This window comes from Ovis canadensis, chromosome 20 (genome assembly GCF_042477335.2).
Source record: "Ovis canadensis isolate MfBH-ARS-UI-01 breed Bighorn chromosome 20, ARS-UI_OviCan_v2, whole genome shotgun sequence".
In the NCBI taxonomy this organism is placed as follows: domain Eukaryota; kingdom Metazoa; phylum Chordata; class Mammalia; order Artiodactyla; family Bovidae; genus Ovis; species Ovis canadensis.
The window spans coordinates 46,230,904-46,245,356 of NC_091264.1; the positions used below are offsets into that span (position 1 = coordinate 46,230,904).

The following is a 14,453-nucleotide window of genomic DNA, read 5'->3' on the forward strand; positions in this document are numbered from 1 at the left end:
ACGATGCATTGAATGTAGCTGTGTTGTGGAATATGGTCATGACTATTACATGTGGCCACTTTAATTACAATTAAATAGAATTTAAAATTCTATTTCTCGCACCTCTTAGCCATATTTAAATTGCTTAATAGCTGCAGGTGATTGGTAGCTATATGAAAGCCCCGATGGAGAACATTCCATCATTGTGAAGTTTTCACTGAGAGAGGGAGAGAAACCAAGCTGACTTCCTCAACCAAAGCTGCAGCAAGAGAGAGAACTCAGTGAGGGACTGTTAAAGTTTTTCTCCCTCTAATGAACATCAAGAATAATTAGTACCAGAATTGTTTCTTTGTAAGTGGTAGTAACACTTAGGTAAAGGGGTGGTCTATTAAGGATTTGATTGAGACAATCAAATTTGACTCTAATTAAACCCTCACTCCTGCCCCACAAAGAACAAAAGACACCATAATAAAGTCCCTAGTGGAAACCTAACTGGATGATAATGAAAGCAAAAAAGACAACCAGAAGAACAAGTAAAGAAATCAAGTTCTTTTCCCCGCTCCCTGACCTGAGGAAAAAAGAGCTGGGAAGAGAAGGGGAGCAGAACTCCTTGACAGCTAGGGAGGTGACTGTCTCTTCTCCAAGCAGGACCTGTGTCTCAGGAGAAGCTCAGAGTGACTGGAACACAGGGAGTTTGCAGAATCCAGGATAGGGGAAGGTGAGAAGCAGATGGGAAAGCAGGGCCTCTCAACCCTGAGGGCTTAACCCCTAGGGACCTGACAACCAATAGACAAAGGAGTCGACCCTCTCACCCACAGCTTAGACTGCTTTGGGAACCTGGCTCAGTTCCCTGCTTCCTCATTCCTGGGAGTTTGTCGGGGAGGGCAGCAGAGGATGAAGGAAGTTGAGAGTGGCCTTTCCTTTGAACTGACAGGGCCAGAATCAAAAGCAAGGATTCAACTAAAGTTACTGGATAGGCTATGTCCCTCTAATAACCAGGACCAGTCTCTTGGATCCAAAGAGAATTTCTTCTGGAGATTTCTGTTCTTTGGCAGGTTATCTCCCCCAAGCGATACACTAGGCTCCTCTCTGACACTGGTGCTGTGCTCCTAGGGAAGGAGGACCTCCCCTCCTCTGAGCCCCCAGGGCGCCTGTCCTGGACCTTCACTCACCTCACCTTCTGTACTTCAGAGATTTAACATGGAATCTGGCGAAAAAGAAAGCAGACCCTGTGTGAGAGCCATGAAACAAAGACCCGGCTACCCCATCCCCTCCTCCAACACACATCTCCTATCCCTCCGTGGAGAAAACATGAGAAAACATGGGTCTGACCTTTTCCACTCCCTTCTCCACACAGCAGACAGTCACATACTCGCGCTAGTTCCCTCCGTAGCTGCTGGTTCCTGAGGTCTGGGTGAGGAAGTTAACTACAAACAAAAGTGAAACTACTTCAGAAGGCGGGGCCCTATAAGATCCGGGGAGGAAACTGGTGAAATGGCCCGTATCTTTGGCACTCAGCTTGTGCTGAAAGGGAGGGGAGATGGTAGGAAGAATATTTTTCTTTTACAGCAATAAAAAGAAGGAACAAACTAATAATTTTGTTTTGATAACCCAAGTGATATGAAATTTCACCCCGAATATGTATAAAAATTGGCCTCTTGTTACAACTTACCAGGGTCTATTTCTCTCTTTTTCTTTTCTTTGCACCCTCCTCAGCACCAGAGTTCTCAGAGCTCTTTCAGATTCTAGGAGGTGAAATGGGTTTACTTCTAGTTCACCTTTATCACCCTTTGGGATCTCAGTTTTATTGGTGGTAATGGAGGTGTCTTCTTTTAGACATATCACCTTTGCAGGATCTGGGCTTTGATTTTAGACTATCTTTATTTTCTAATGTAAACAGTTTAAGCTATACATTTCCCTGTAGGCACTGTTTAGTTGCCTCTCACAAAGTTATATATGCCTTATTCTATAGTTCAAATATATTATAATTTTTATTATGATTTTTACATGGTAGATTAATTTAGAAGCATGTTGCTTAATTTCCACAAATTGGGGGCTTATGTGATCTTAGTTCCCTGACCAGGGTTGGAACCCAGGCCCTGGCAGTGAAAGCACTGGAATCCTAACTGCTGGACTGCCAGGGAATTCCCAAGACAACATATGCTATCTGATTTAAATTCCTCTAACTTTATTGACTTGTATAGTGGCCTAGAATATGTCTATCATTATGACTATAACCACATGTACTTGAAAAGAATGTGGATGCAGATATTCAGTATAATTCAGTATAATGTTCTTTTTTTTTTTTTTCTTTAGAGAGTTAATTATTTTTTATTGTCACAAATATAGCTCATTATTTTCATATTTTCCTAAGTTTTGGGTCACATTGGGATTAGTGTCTTTTTCAATTATTTTCAGAAATGGTTCACATAAAGATATTTGATATGCTTTACCTCTTTAAGACTCTAAACAGAATAAAGGAACATAAATATGAAAATTAACTAGTGCTCACTGGCTATTCTACCTGGTCATTAAAGCTCAAAGTGTTTCTTTATTAGATGCTAACTTTTAGCCAGGCAGAAGCCATAGTTTCCGTGATCATAAATATATTTATAACAGGTGACCACTATTCATTAAAATTAGATACTTGTAAAGAAAATACAAATGACGCCTAACCAAAGAATTGTAACCAGAATAACTTCAGTGTTGTGAATAACCAAGTTTTTTGACACTGAGAACATCATAACACTCTTTTGGGGAAAGATTAAATCCCCTCTGATTTAATAGTTGATAAATTATAGTGCCAGAATAGGACATAACTTAGAGAATAATTTGACTTCTGCCTTGTATTTGACTATTCAAGTTTCTTTGGCTTTCATGTTTGTAAATCATTCTCTTTAGTTCAGACCTAAAGAATGTATTTTTTTCCTGTGTACACCTTTACAAGATAATATATTCTTATTAGGAGGAAATAAAAAAGCTGAAAAAAGAACTGGAAAATTTTGATCCATCATTTTTTGAAGAAATAGAAGATCTGAAGTATAACTACAAAGAAGAAGTGAAAAAAAATATTCTCTTAGAGGAGAAGTTAAAAAAACTTTCTGAACAATTTGGAGTTGAATTAACTAGTCCTGTTGCTGCTTCTGAACAGTTTGAAGATGAGGAGGAAAATCCTGTTAATTTCCCCATATACTAAAAGGCCACCTCTAACTATAGTTTTATTTAACTATTTACTAACTTTGTAAGTTAACATTCCATCTGGAAATCAAGCAAGTCTGACCTACATGATTTCCTTCCCAATACCTCATAGCTTTACTTAAATTGGAATTTTTAGTAAATAAAATTATATAAAAATTTCAACATATTAGGAAAGTATATTTTTGAAGACTGTTAGTATGTCTGTCAAATAGGCAATGAGCTGTGGTAAATTTTTATTTTTATTTTTTTTTTTTTTTTTTTTTTTTCCACAGGAAAAAAGAATTTATTTTTAAAAATTTGACCTTAAATACTATGACAAATATGCAATGTAACTAAGTCACCAATGTTAGTCTCAAAGATACATATTAAATGTACACACACAAAAAGGGAAAAGACCAATAGCATAATTGATGAAAAATTTGGATGGGCACGTAATCTGCAGAAGAATCATCAAAATAGTCAGAAAACAAAAGAATAATCAATGGCATTGATGATCAGGAATATTCCAATGAAAAGATTATATGATCCCCGTGTCCACCTATACTATGCATTTAAAACAGTCTAAAATACTAATTTTTAAGGCTGAGTGCTGAAGAATTGATGTTTTTGAACTGTGGCATAGGGGAAGACTTCAAGAAGATCAAGTCAGTCAATCCTAAAGGAAATCAGTCCCGAATATTCATTGGAAGGACTGATGCTGAAGCTGAAGCTCCAATACTTTGGCCACATGATGTGAAGAGCTGACTCCTTAGAAAAGACCCTGATGCTGGGAAAGACCGAAGGCAGGAAGAAAAGGGGACGACAGAGGACGAGACGGTTGGATGGCACCACCAACCCACCGGACAAGAGTTCTAGCAAGCTACGGGAGATGGTGAAGGACAGGGAAGCCCGGCGCGCTGCAGTCCACGGGGCCGCAAAAAGTCAGACACAACCGAGCGACTGAACCACAATGACAATGATACTACTATACACCTGTTTAATATAGATTTTAAATAGTCTAAAATATTATTCTTTCATAAAAATGTAAAGGAAACTCTAACACACTGCTGGCATATAAACAGAAATATCTTCTGGTACTTTAGATTTCATTTGGCTAATACCTGAGAAAGTTTAAGATGCCCTTCTACATGATCCCAAAACTCCACTTCCAGGTATATACCCTTGAATTGCTCATCTGTAAAAGCTTAGGAAATGGCAACCCACTCCCGCATTCTTGCCTGGAGAATCCCAGGGACAGAGGAGCCTGTTGGGCTGCTATCTACGGGGTCGCACAGAGTCGGACACGATGAAGCAACCCAGCACCAAAGGCTTAAGTACAAAAATGTTCACAAAAGAATCTCTTAGGTCAGAAAAATATGCATCAGTGTTGTGGTGAATACTGAATATGCATTAAATAGAATAGCGTGGAATGCTCCCATTGACCTCTCATTTCTCTCTGGTTCCCCAGGATAATTATGACCTTTTTCTTTCACAATATTTGACACCTAGCCTATGTATTCACAGGTCATTATCAGAAGAGATGAATATTGGTTTGAACTAAGCACACATCCGTGGACATTCAGCTTTCTTCTTCCTTTCCTTCGAAGTCACCATGAATTCTGTGTATCTCCAGTCCCATGAGTGGAATTGCCTTTTGGGGAAGCTCATACTAAAGGCTTCCCAGGTGGCAATGATCCACCTGCCAAGCAGGAGACAGGGGACACAGGTTCTATTACTGGGTTGGGAAGATCTCTTGGAGGAGGAAACGGCAACCCATTCCAATATTCTGGCCCTGTTTAGGACCTAACCGCCCTCGCCTCATGTGGGCGTCCTTCCCTGGCCTCCATGGCCGGTGGCGTCTCTGGGCAGAGAAGCGCCCTCAGTCCCTGAGGGGGAAAGCTGGGCAGAGCAAGTTGCCCGTGAGGGCCGTGGAGGCGCCGGTACTCGGCGAGAGAGTGTTCTCCGGGGCCAGCGGTGGCTCTGGGTGTTGGTGGTGGTGGGCGCGAGCCCCAAGAGGGGGGCCCATGGGGGCCAGGAAAGGCAGGAGACGTCCGGGGTGCCAGGGGACCGCTCCTCTCTAAATTTTTATACATTTATAACGTTGTACCAAGTTTTTTAAACATCTAAAACTGGGATTTTATATATACTTACATATTCATATATGTGTTAAGATTCTGAAATTATGTCTATATATATGTTATTAAGTTGAGCCATATGTTTTGTTAAATGTCTAGCAATTTTAAATTCAGTTTAAACTATTTAATTGTTAAAGTAATGGTCCAAAATTGTTGGTTTGTCTTTTAAACTACCCATGTACAATGGACTGAATCCAACCTTTGTACAAGATGGAGAGCTTATTATTATATTTTTAATTCCAGAGGTTAACATTCATTTGCTGTTTCTAAATAAAAATTTGAATAGATATTTGCAGCTGGAAAATTGATTGCTTCAAATGCTAAAAGACATGTTGCTATATTAAGACACTGAATAATAAACTGAATCTGAGATATTTTTACCTTATAAACGTGGCAGAGTATTCAACACTGAAATAGAACAACAATGAAGCTGGTTTTTAATTGCACTTCCAGTTTATACATTAAGTATTATATCTTTGAGCCTACCAAATTTCTGATTGTCTATTTTTGAAAAATGATTAAACAAACACTTAGCATCAAAGGCATACTCATATTTGTTCAGATTCATGTTGATAATAACTGGTTTTGAATTCATATAAGTGTCTGGGATCGGCCAACATAAACCAAGATGGTGGCGATGGACCTTGATTAAACAACCATCATTGCAATGCCATACTATTCCTTCAATTTTACCCTCTCTGCAACCATCAAACCAGGACAACAGATCACTGTGCTTCAAGGTAGGTAGATTTCTTATTTGAAATGCTCCATGTGGTATAAGAAGATGTAATGGATGCTTTTTGCTTCCTAACCCATAAGGATTTCCATTAATATTGGTTCCTATGAGCTCCAGTGTTTGTTCTAGAAGATCTGAGAGCGGCACTGCACTAATTTCCAAAAGGCCAGGATCATCAGGATGATGCCTCAGGACCAGGGCGATCTCAAACTCGTAACTGACTACAGACGAATGCCAGCAGTACTGTTTGTTGTTTTTCTCCACTGGTACCCAACCAGGAATGTGTCCATTTTCATCAGGCATCGGATTCCCATTTAACTGTTCTATATCCTTCGCTGGTATCCAGCACTCTGGAACAGGTTTGAAGTCCTCCTCAACATTCCAAAAAAATTCTTTCGAGTTTTGTTTTGAATGTAGAAAATTTTTAAATCTTTTCTCAGCTAATTTGTTAGGTTTCCTATCTAGCCGAGCCCAGAGGTATGGCTGACCTTTGTAGTTAGTAACATAACAACATGTTCCATCCACTTTTTCTGTTGGAATTGCATTGTATATATCTGCATCTAATGCCTTGTGACTTACAGTTTCAGTTGCCAAAACTTTAAATGGCTGATGCTCCCTTTTGGTGGAAGGCTCCTCTTTCACCTCCGTCACAAACACACACGGCATTTTCCGCTGCACCGACCCCAAGCGCCTCATGGTGGGTCCTCAAGCGGTGCTAGTAGAGAAGGCCCTTCAGAGCAGCGCCGGGTCCTGACCAGGAGAGCGTTCAGAGGGGTCAGCCGTGTACTCAAGTCGCCAACACGCCGCGAGCTGGCCAGGTAGCCTCGCTCCCCATTTCCCCGGTTCCGAGCGTATCCAGTATAATGTTCTTTAAATACCAATTTGTTCAAGGTGATAGATAGGGTTTTTCAGTCTTATGTGACTTTTTAGATGTTTTATCTAGTTATTATATCACTACTGAAAGAAAGGTATTAAAATCTCCAACTGGGATTATAGAATTGCTTATTTTTTCCCTTTAATTCTTTCCATTTTTGCATCATGTATTTTGAAGTCTTGTCATTAAGCGCATACACATTTATGATTATGTTTTCTTTATGAAAAAATGGACCCTTTTATCAGTATAGAATGGTACTCTATCTCTGGAAATGCTCTCTGTCTTAAACTCTATTTTTTATTAATATAGACACTCCATTCTTTTTATGCTTACTGTTTGCATAAGTGTGACGTGTTAGTCGTTCAGTCGTCAGTCGTGTCCTACTCTTTGAGAACCTGTGGACTGTAGCCCATCAGGCTCCTCTGTCCATGGAATTCTCCAGGCAAGAATACTGGAGTGGGCAGCCATTCCCTTCTCCAGGGAATCTTTCCAACCCAAGGATTGAACCCTGGTCTCTGCATTGCAAGCAGATTCTTTACCATCTGAGCCACCAGCGATGCCCTTACTGCTTGCATAATACCTATTTTTCTATACATTTATTTAAGACTTATTTGTGTTTTTGTATTTCAGGTGTTTTTCTTCTAGCTAATATATGTTCAGTTCTGGCATTTTTTAAATCCATTCTACTAATCTTTGCCTTTTAATTGGAGGATTTAAACAATTAACATTTAACATTAACCTTTATTCTTCTTCCCTTACTGTACTGGCTAGGACCTCCCAATAGTGAATATAAACTGAAATAGTTGGCATCCTAGTTTTATTTCTAATCTGGGGGGAAGGACAGAGGTGGAAAAAACTTTTGATAATTTGTCATTTCATATATTTATTGTTATTACTGTTTCCTTTTATATTTAAAAATATCATTACATTTTCCATGTATTAATAGGATAAGAATAGTTTCCAGGAAAATATCACACAACATCTGTCCATTTTGCTTCTATCCTTCTTTCACATTTTATATAAGCTACATAAGGAAGACATTATTTAAAGTAGACATTGGTTCAATTCCTGAGTCAGGAAGATCTCCTGGAAAAGGACATGCCAACCCACTCCAGTATTCTTGCCTGGAGAATCCCATGGACAGAGGAGCCTGGTGGGCTACAGTCCATGGGATCACAAAGAGTCAGACACAACTGAAGTGACTTACACACACTCATTAATATTTTACCAGTCTTCTTAGTGCCTTACCTGTTTATATGTTTACCAGTAGATGGCACTCTCACATTTATGTCCCCACGGCTTTGCCTTTATGAAAGCATAACTACTTCTTTGACGTGACATTTTAAAAAATGTAAATTTAATCTGGCTCTTATAAATGATTTTAAATGATTCATGCTAACAATGACAATTAAATCCTGTCGTTTAAAATGTAAGCATTTGTTAACATAATGAGCATTTATTGAACAGCTTTCTTAGTACTCTTGCCTGGAAAATCCCACGGATGGAGGAGCATGGTAGGCTACAGTCCATGGGGTTGCAAAGAGTCACACACGACTGAGCAACTTCACTTTCATTTTCTTTTTTATGGCAGACACTAGCCTGGATCCTAGGAATATATCAACTAAAAAAAATTTATTTCCTTTAAAAATTTCCAGAAAGTAAAAAAGAATTTTTTTAATTAATTATGTTCTAAATATTACACAAGGTAAAAAAAGTATAGAGGCTGAGGAAGAAAAACAAAGAAGCAAAAACTCCTGGTAGAACTTCTGCAGAGGTGCTAACCTTTGATCTATGTTCTGAAGAAGAAGTGAAAGTTCACCAAGAAAAGGGAGTTCAGGATTACAGAATGACTCTTGTAGAAAGATCAGGGTCATTAAAAATATTCCTTATTATGTAAATACAGTGAAGTTCCAGGACTGAGAGCATGGGCTTCATCAGGAGGGTTGGTTTCAAAGAAATCTGGGGATCTAGCAGAACTCATATCTGCTTCCTCCTCTCTCCTGTGGACATTTCCCTTATGCAGTGATTATATGGCTGGAAAAATTCAATACCTCCATTGATCCAGAGTGCTGGGGGAAGGTGAAGAATGAACCTGTTTGTTTGTTTTTTCTGAGCTAGGCTCTTCCTCTTTTTCACCCAGTCCCCTTCCCTTGAAGGGGCCCAGACAGCCTAAGTCCAGATCCCAAGGACCTCTTAACTGCAGACAGAACCTGATTCCTTCCAGAGATGAACTAAAACCCTTTGCTAACTCTTAGCCACAGTCAAACTCAATCTCAGCATCCCTTCCTGTAAGTCTCCACCCCTGGGAAAACTCCTCTACATTCTAACACCTTTCAGGGTCACAGAGGTGCCTAAAACAGTACGAGAGATAAAGGACAGAGATAAAGAGTAGTCTCCATAAGGACATGAGACCAGAGATAGGCTCACTGCTGGACGTCTGGAGCTGATATTAGACTATATGGCTCATGGGTATTTAGTTATTGCTGCAAAATGAATTGCTAGCAACTTAGTGGCTTCAAACAATGCATATTTATTCTTATCCAGTGTTTGTAAGTGAGTTCAGGCATGGCTTAGCTGGGTTCTCTGCTTCAGGGTCTCACCTGGCTACAGTTCAGGTGTTGGATAAACCTAAACTCTCATCAGAAGTATAATGGGGGAGATATCTACTTCCAAGCTCCCTTGAGTTGTTGGCAAAAATCCAACAAAAATCCTTGTAGATGAAGAATTCAAGGTTTAAATTTCTTTGTGGAGACTGCCTCAGCTCCAATAGTCTCCTAGTTTCTGCCTTTGTAGGGGTTTCCTAATATAACCACCTGCTTCCTCTAAGCCGACAAAAGAGAACGAGAGCAAACATGTTACAAGATGGAGGATAATATAGCATATAACATAATACACTCATGGAAATGACATCCCATCACCTGTGCCATATTCTGTTGGTTGGAAGCAAATCCCAGGTCACTCACACTCACACTCAAGGAACACGAGGAGATAGGGATCACCAAGGTCATCTTAGAATCTAACACATGATGAAATAGGCGGCAGATCAATCTTTGACTGATGACATTCAGGGCTATAGCCCTTAGAAAGATAGAGTCCTGAGGGGGCAGGGGGGCAAACACAGACTAAGGCTGATGACTGGGACCTCAGTCAAGCTGCCCACAGGATTAGAGACCAGATCTGAGATAATCAGAATACTGTCATAGGGCAGGAAACTTAGAATGCTAGGGCAAGACCTGGAGTGGTTCTGGAACAGGAACCTTAAAATGCAGATGAAGGCAACATAGCTTAAGCTTAGCCCTGAGGGAGACGCAGGAGGGAAGAGAGAGATTGAGAAGGAGACATAAATAAAAACACTGTCTTTTGATTTGCACACCAAAATTTCAAAATTTAAGATTATAGACCTAAAAGAGAGGAGTCAGACTCAACAAATGGAACATGAATTTGCTTTAAGAGAAAATAATTTCAAAGTCAGACAACGATAACTATGTTTGGACTGCTTAAGGAAATAAATGAAATATTAACTTTTAATTAAAATCACCAGGAAATTATGAAACTGAAATACATAGAAATTAAATAAGAAAGGTTGACTATTTTTAAAATTTAGAATTCCTAGGGAAACTATGGGCATTGAAAAAAGAAACTTTATTGCTAATAAATTTTTGACTATTATTCTTGCAATGAATTATAGATGAAATACAGTGGAAGAGTATAAGAGCATTTTTTTCTACATAAAGAAGTCTAGTGGGCAACAATCCATGAGCTCACAAAGAATCAGACACGACTGAGCGACTGACAAAGTAGCAATGGGCCAGCATGGGAACTGGTATTATCTGGGAGCCTGATGTAAATGTGAAACCTCAGGCCCACTCCAGACTCACTGAGGTATTTAACAGTTTAGTAAGTTCCCTGTGTAATTCATATGCATGTTAAATTTAAGAAGTGCTATTTTAGGACAGTGGAAGAAAATTTTTTAAGAGATTTGTTCAGAACACAGAACAGAAAGAGAAAGAAAACCATACATATTGAACACATGTATGTGTGTACATGTACATACACACAGACAAATGTGTGCATATATATATTCACACACACACAGTTCTATATGCATCGACTATAACTGTTGCTTTTTTTTTTAGTCACCTTTTTGTTTAGTGTTGCAGGTTTCTTTTAGCATCTCACTAGTTACCCAAACCAGATAACCGAAGTTAACAGTCTGGTCTGGCTCATAGAATCTCATACAAAAATACTCAGAGAGTTTTCTTGGGTAAATAAATTAGAAATTGGATAAATAAAAAATTTAGAAAAAGTGAATCCCTTTCTATGTGTTCTACATTTGCTTTACTCATTTAAAATTGCATGACATTGTTCAAGCTTCCAGGTCAAATGATACAGATGCAACTCATTCTTTTAAGCTGTTGCTTAATTTTCTATGATAAGGCTGCATCACAGTGTATTCTGTTAGTCCCACTGATATGCATTTAGGCTATTTCCAGTTTGTCCTTCCATCTTTTCTTCTTCTAGTTGGATTTTTACTGAAATCTGTCTATTAATTCACAGAGGATTAATATATTTATGATATTAAGTTATCCTACCCAATTATATAGTATATAATGCCATTTAGCCAGATCTTGTTTTATGTCTTTTAGTACAATTTTATTGTTTTCTTCCTTTGAATCATACTGTCCTTGTTCAAATAATTCCTTAAAAATTTAGAGTTTTTATGACTATGGAATATTAAAAGTCTCTTTCAATTTCTGTTCTTGGCTAGTTATTTCTGCTGCTGCTGCTGCTGCTACAGAGAAGGCAATGGCACCCCACTCCAGTACTCTTGCCTGGAAAATCCCATGGACGGAGGAGCCTAGTAGGCTGCAGTCCATGGGGTCGAAAGCAATTGATTTTTTTTTAATGTTTGTCATGTTTCCAGTTAGTTGACCAAATTTCCTTCATGCCTGTGTACTTTAATCCCCAGTGATGTTGAACAATTCTACTTCACCTCACCACGTCTCTATGACCTTGTTCTTTCTGGAAGATCCTTCCTCTATATTATTCCTGGATCTTTCACACCACTCGTGAGAACGAACCACAGACTGCCTCCTCCAGGAGGCCTTCCTCTGACACCCTTGTGTTGACAGGGGTCCTTATTTGTTGTCTCCTAGTGCTTTGTGCACACTTTCTAAAAAAATAATTTTATTTATTTATTTTTATTTTGGGCTGTGCTGGGCCTTCGGGGCCGCTTGGGTTTTCTCTGGTTGTAGAGAGTGGGGGCTACTCTCTAGTTGTGGCGCGCAGGCTTACTGTGGTGGCTTCCCTTGTTGCGGAGCATGAGCTCTAGAGCAAGAGGGTTCCAGTAGTTTCCGCATACGGGCTTCAGTGGTTGCGGTTTCCCAGCCCTGCAGCACAGGCTCAGTAGTTGTGCTCGGGCTTATTTGTTCCACGGCCTGTAGGATCTTCTCTGGTCAGGGATCAAACCTGTGTCTCTTGCATTCCCTAAGTCACCAGGGAAGCCCTTTGTGGACGCATGTATTGGTTTTTATTACTTTTCATCCTGGTTGTCTGTCTTTGTGTGTAGTCTGATTCTGGACGCCAAACTCTGTGGAGTCATGGGCCAAGTCTTAAACAAATTGATATTCTTGGAAGCTAGCATCCTGTCCGGAACATATAAATTCTCAAAAAACAGTGTGGAATTGAACTTCTCTGACTAGAAACAGTCGGTAATGCCAGACCGAAGAGACTTAACTTTTTAAGATTCTGATATTTTCTGCTACACTACTCTTGATATTTATAAATAAGTTGTAGGTACTTATTATGGTGCTCACTGAGCTGATTTACACTTTGTTATGTAAAAATCAAGATGGGGGCTAAGGAGTTTGAACCAGCTGCAGAAGTCTTGATTTTTAATGGCAAATGTGACTCAAGAATTCATCTGTTCAGTGAATTCAGTTCAGTTCAGTTCAGTCGCTCAGTCGTGTCCAACTCTTTGCGACCCCATGAATTGCAGCACACCAGGCCTCCCTGTCCATCACCAACTCCCGGAGTTCACTCAAACTCACGTCCATCAGGTTGGTGATGCCATCCAGCCATCTCATCCTCTGTCATCCCCTTTTCCTCCTCCCCATAATCCCTCCCAGCATCAGAGTCTTTTCCAATGAGTCAACTCTTCGCATGAGGTGAAGAGTACTGGAGGCTAGAGTACTGGAGGCCAAAGTACTGGAGTTTCATTCAGCTTTAGCATCTTTCCTTCCAAAGAACACCCAGGGATGATCTCCTTTAGAATGGACTGGTTGGATCTCCTTGCAGTCCAAGGGACTCTCAAGAGCCTTTTCCAACACTACAGCTCAATAGCATCAATTCTTGGGCACTCAGCTTTCTTCACAGTCCAACTCTCACATCCATACATGACCACTGGAAAAACCATAGCCTTGACTAGATGGACCTTTGTTGGCAAAGTAATGTCTCTGCTTTTCAATTAATGTCTATTAAACATATACTGTAGACCAGATACTGTACCAAGAGCTATGGATATACCAGTTCTCAAAATACACAAGATTCCTTCAGGGAGCTTTCAAAATCCAACTATAGGACTAAATTTAAACAAAATATGAAGCTTGAAAAATATATTTTGAATCTTACTGTGGCACTGGACATTGTTGAACACTCCTTCCTTACCATATTTAGTCCTTTTTTGGCAGATCCAGTCTCAAATACTTTTTCCACAAGGGCTGCTACCAGGTCGTGCTTTTCAACTGCAGGAAAGAAGGTACTGTTGTTTTAATTCTTCACGGGCTTCCGTCTATGGGGTTGCACAGAGTCGGACACGACTGAAGTGACTTAGCGGCAGCAGCAGCTACTTATATACTTTTGAAAAGTAGACTGTGGTAGGCTGAGTAATGGCGTCTGAAGATTTTCACATCCTAATCTCTGGAAACTGTGGATCTGTTAACTTGTGTGGTAAAGGGGACTCTGCATATGTGATTAAGGGTTTTGAGACCTGAAGACAATCTAGTATTTTTCAAGTGAGCCCAATATAATTATCGATACAAGTTTCCTTATAAAGAGGGAGGTAGGAGGTCAGAGGTAGAAAGATTTGAAGATGTTATGCTGCTGCCTTTAAAGATGGAGGAAGCAGCCATGAGCCAAAGAAGCCAGATGACATGAAAAGCCAGAAAAGGTTAAAAAAAGAGAAAAAAAGATTCTCCCCTAAAGCCTCCAAAAAGAATGTGGCCCTGATGATATCTTGAGTTTTGGCCCAGTGAAACCCATTTTGCACTTCTGACCTCTAGAATTGTAAGAATAAATCTGTGTTGTGTAATTAATAAGTCAGTAAGTTTGTGGTAATTGACTACAGCAACAATAGAACACTAATACAGAGGAACCAAGTAGCTAAGCTAAAGTGCTAGCCCCAGTTGGCTCCTTGGGGGAGTATGGAGAGATTAACTGGGACAAGTAAACTCAATAAGGCAGTCCGAAGCTAATAAAGGCAGAAACAGCAGGACTTCACCTCATTTTATAAGGGCTGAGAGTCTAACTGGAAATACCCAGTAGCAACTACAGT

General features: G+C 39.7%; 2 protein-coding genes across 8 annotated transcripts in view; both read right to left on the reverse strand.

Moving 5' to 3' along the window:
* The window catches only part of TRIM38 (tripartite motif containing 38), a 102,364-nt gene that overhangs the window by 12,999 nt on the left and 74,912 nt on the right, over positions 1-14,453 (reverse strand). Inside the window, exons 1-3 of one of the 7 annotated variants that reach the window (XM_069563711.1) lie at positions 1,652-1,725; positions 1,312-1,406; positions 1,152-1,186 (exon numbers count right to left, since the gene is read on the reverse strand). The gene's annotated coding sequence lies outside the window, so the exon portion shown is untranslated. Of the gene's footprint in view, positions 1-1,151; positions 1,187-1,311; positions 1,456-1,651; positions 1,726-14,453 lie in introns of those variants that run through there. The other 6 variants (XM_069563710.1, XM_069563714.1, XM_069563715.1 and 3 more) reach the window with 6 other exon arrangements.
* On the reverse strand, positions 5,706-6,877 carry LOC138425020 (RNA ligase 1). The gene has a single exon (XM_069562605.1). The coding sequence runs from the start codon at positions 6,721-6,723 to the stop codon at positions 5,746-5,748; it is 978 nt and encodes a 325-aa protein (XP_069418706.1). The 5' UTR covers positions 6,724-6,877; the 3' UTR covers positions 5,706-5,745.

Coding starts and splice junctions, on each gene's coding strand:
- LOC138425020 (XM_069562605.1), bottom strand. CDS start 6,723: ATGAGGCGCTTGGGGTCGGTGCAGCGGAAAATGCCGTGTGTGTTTGTG.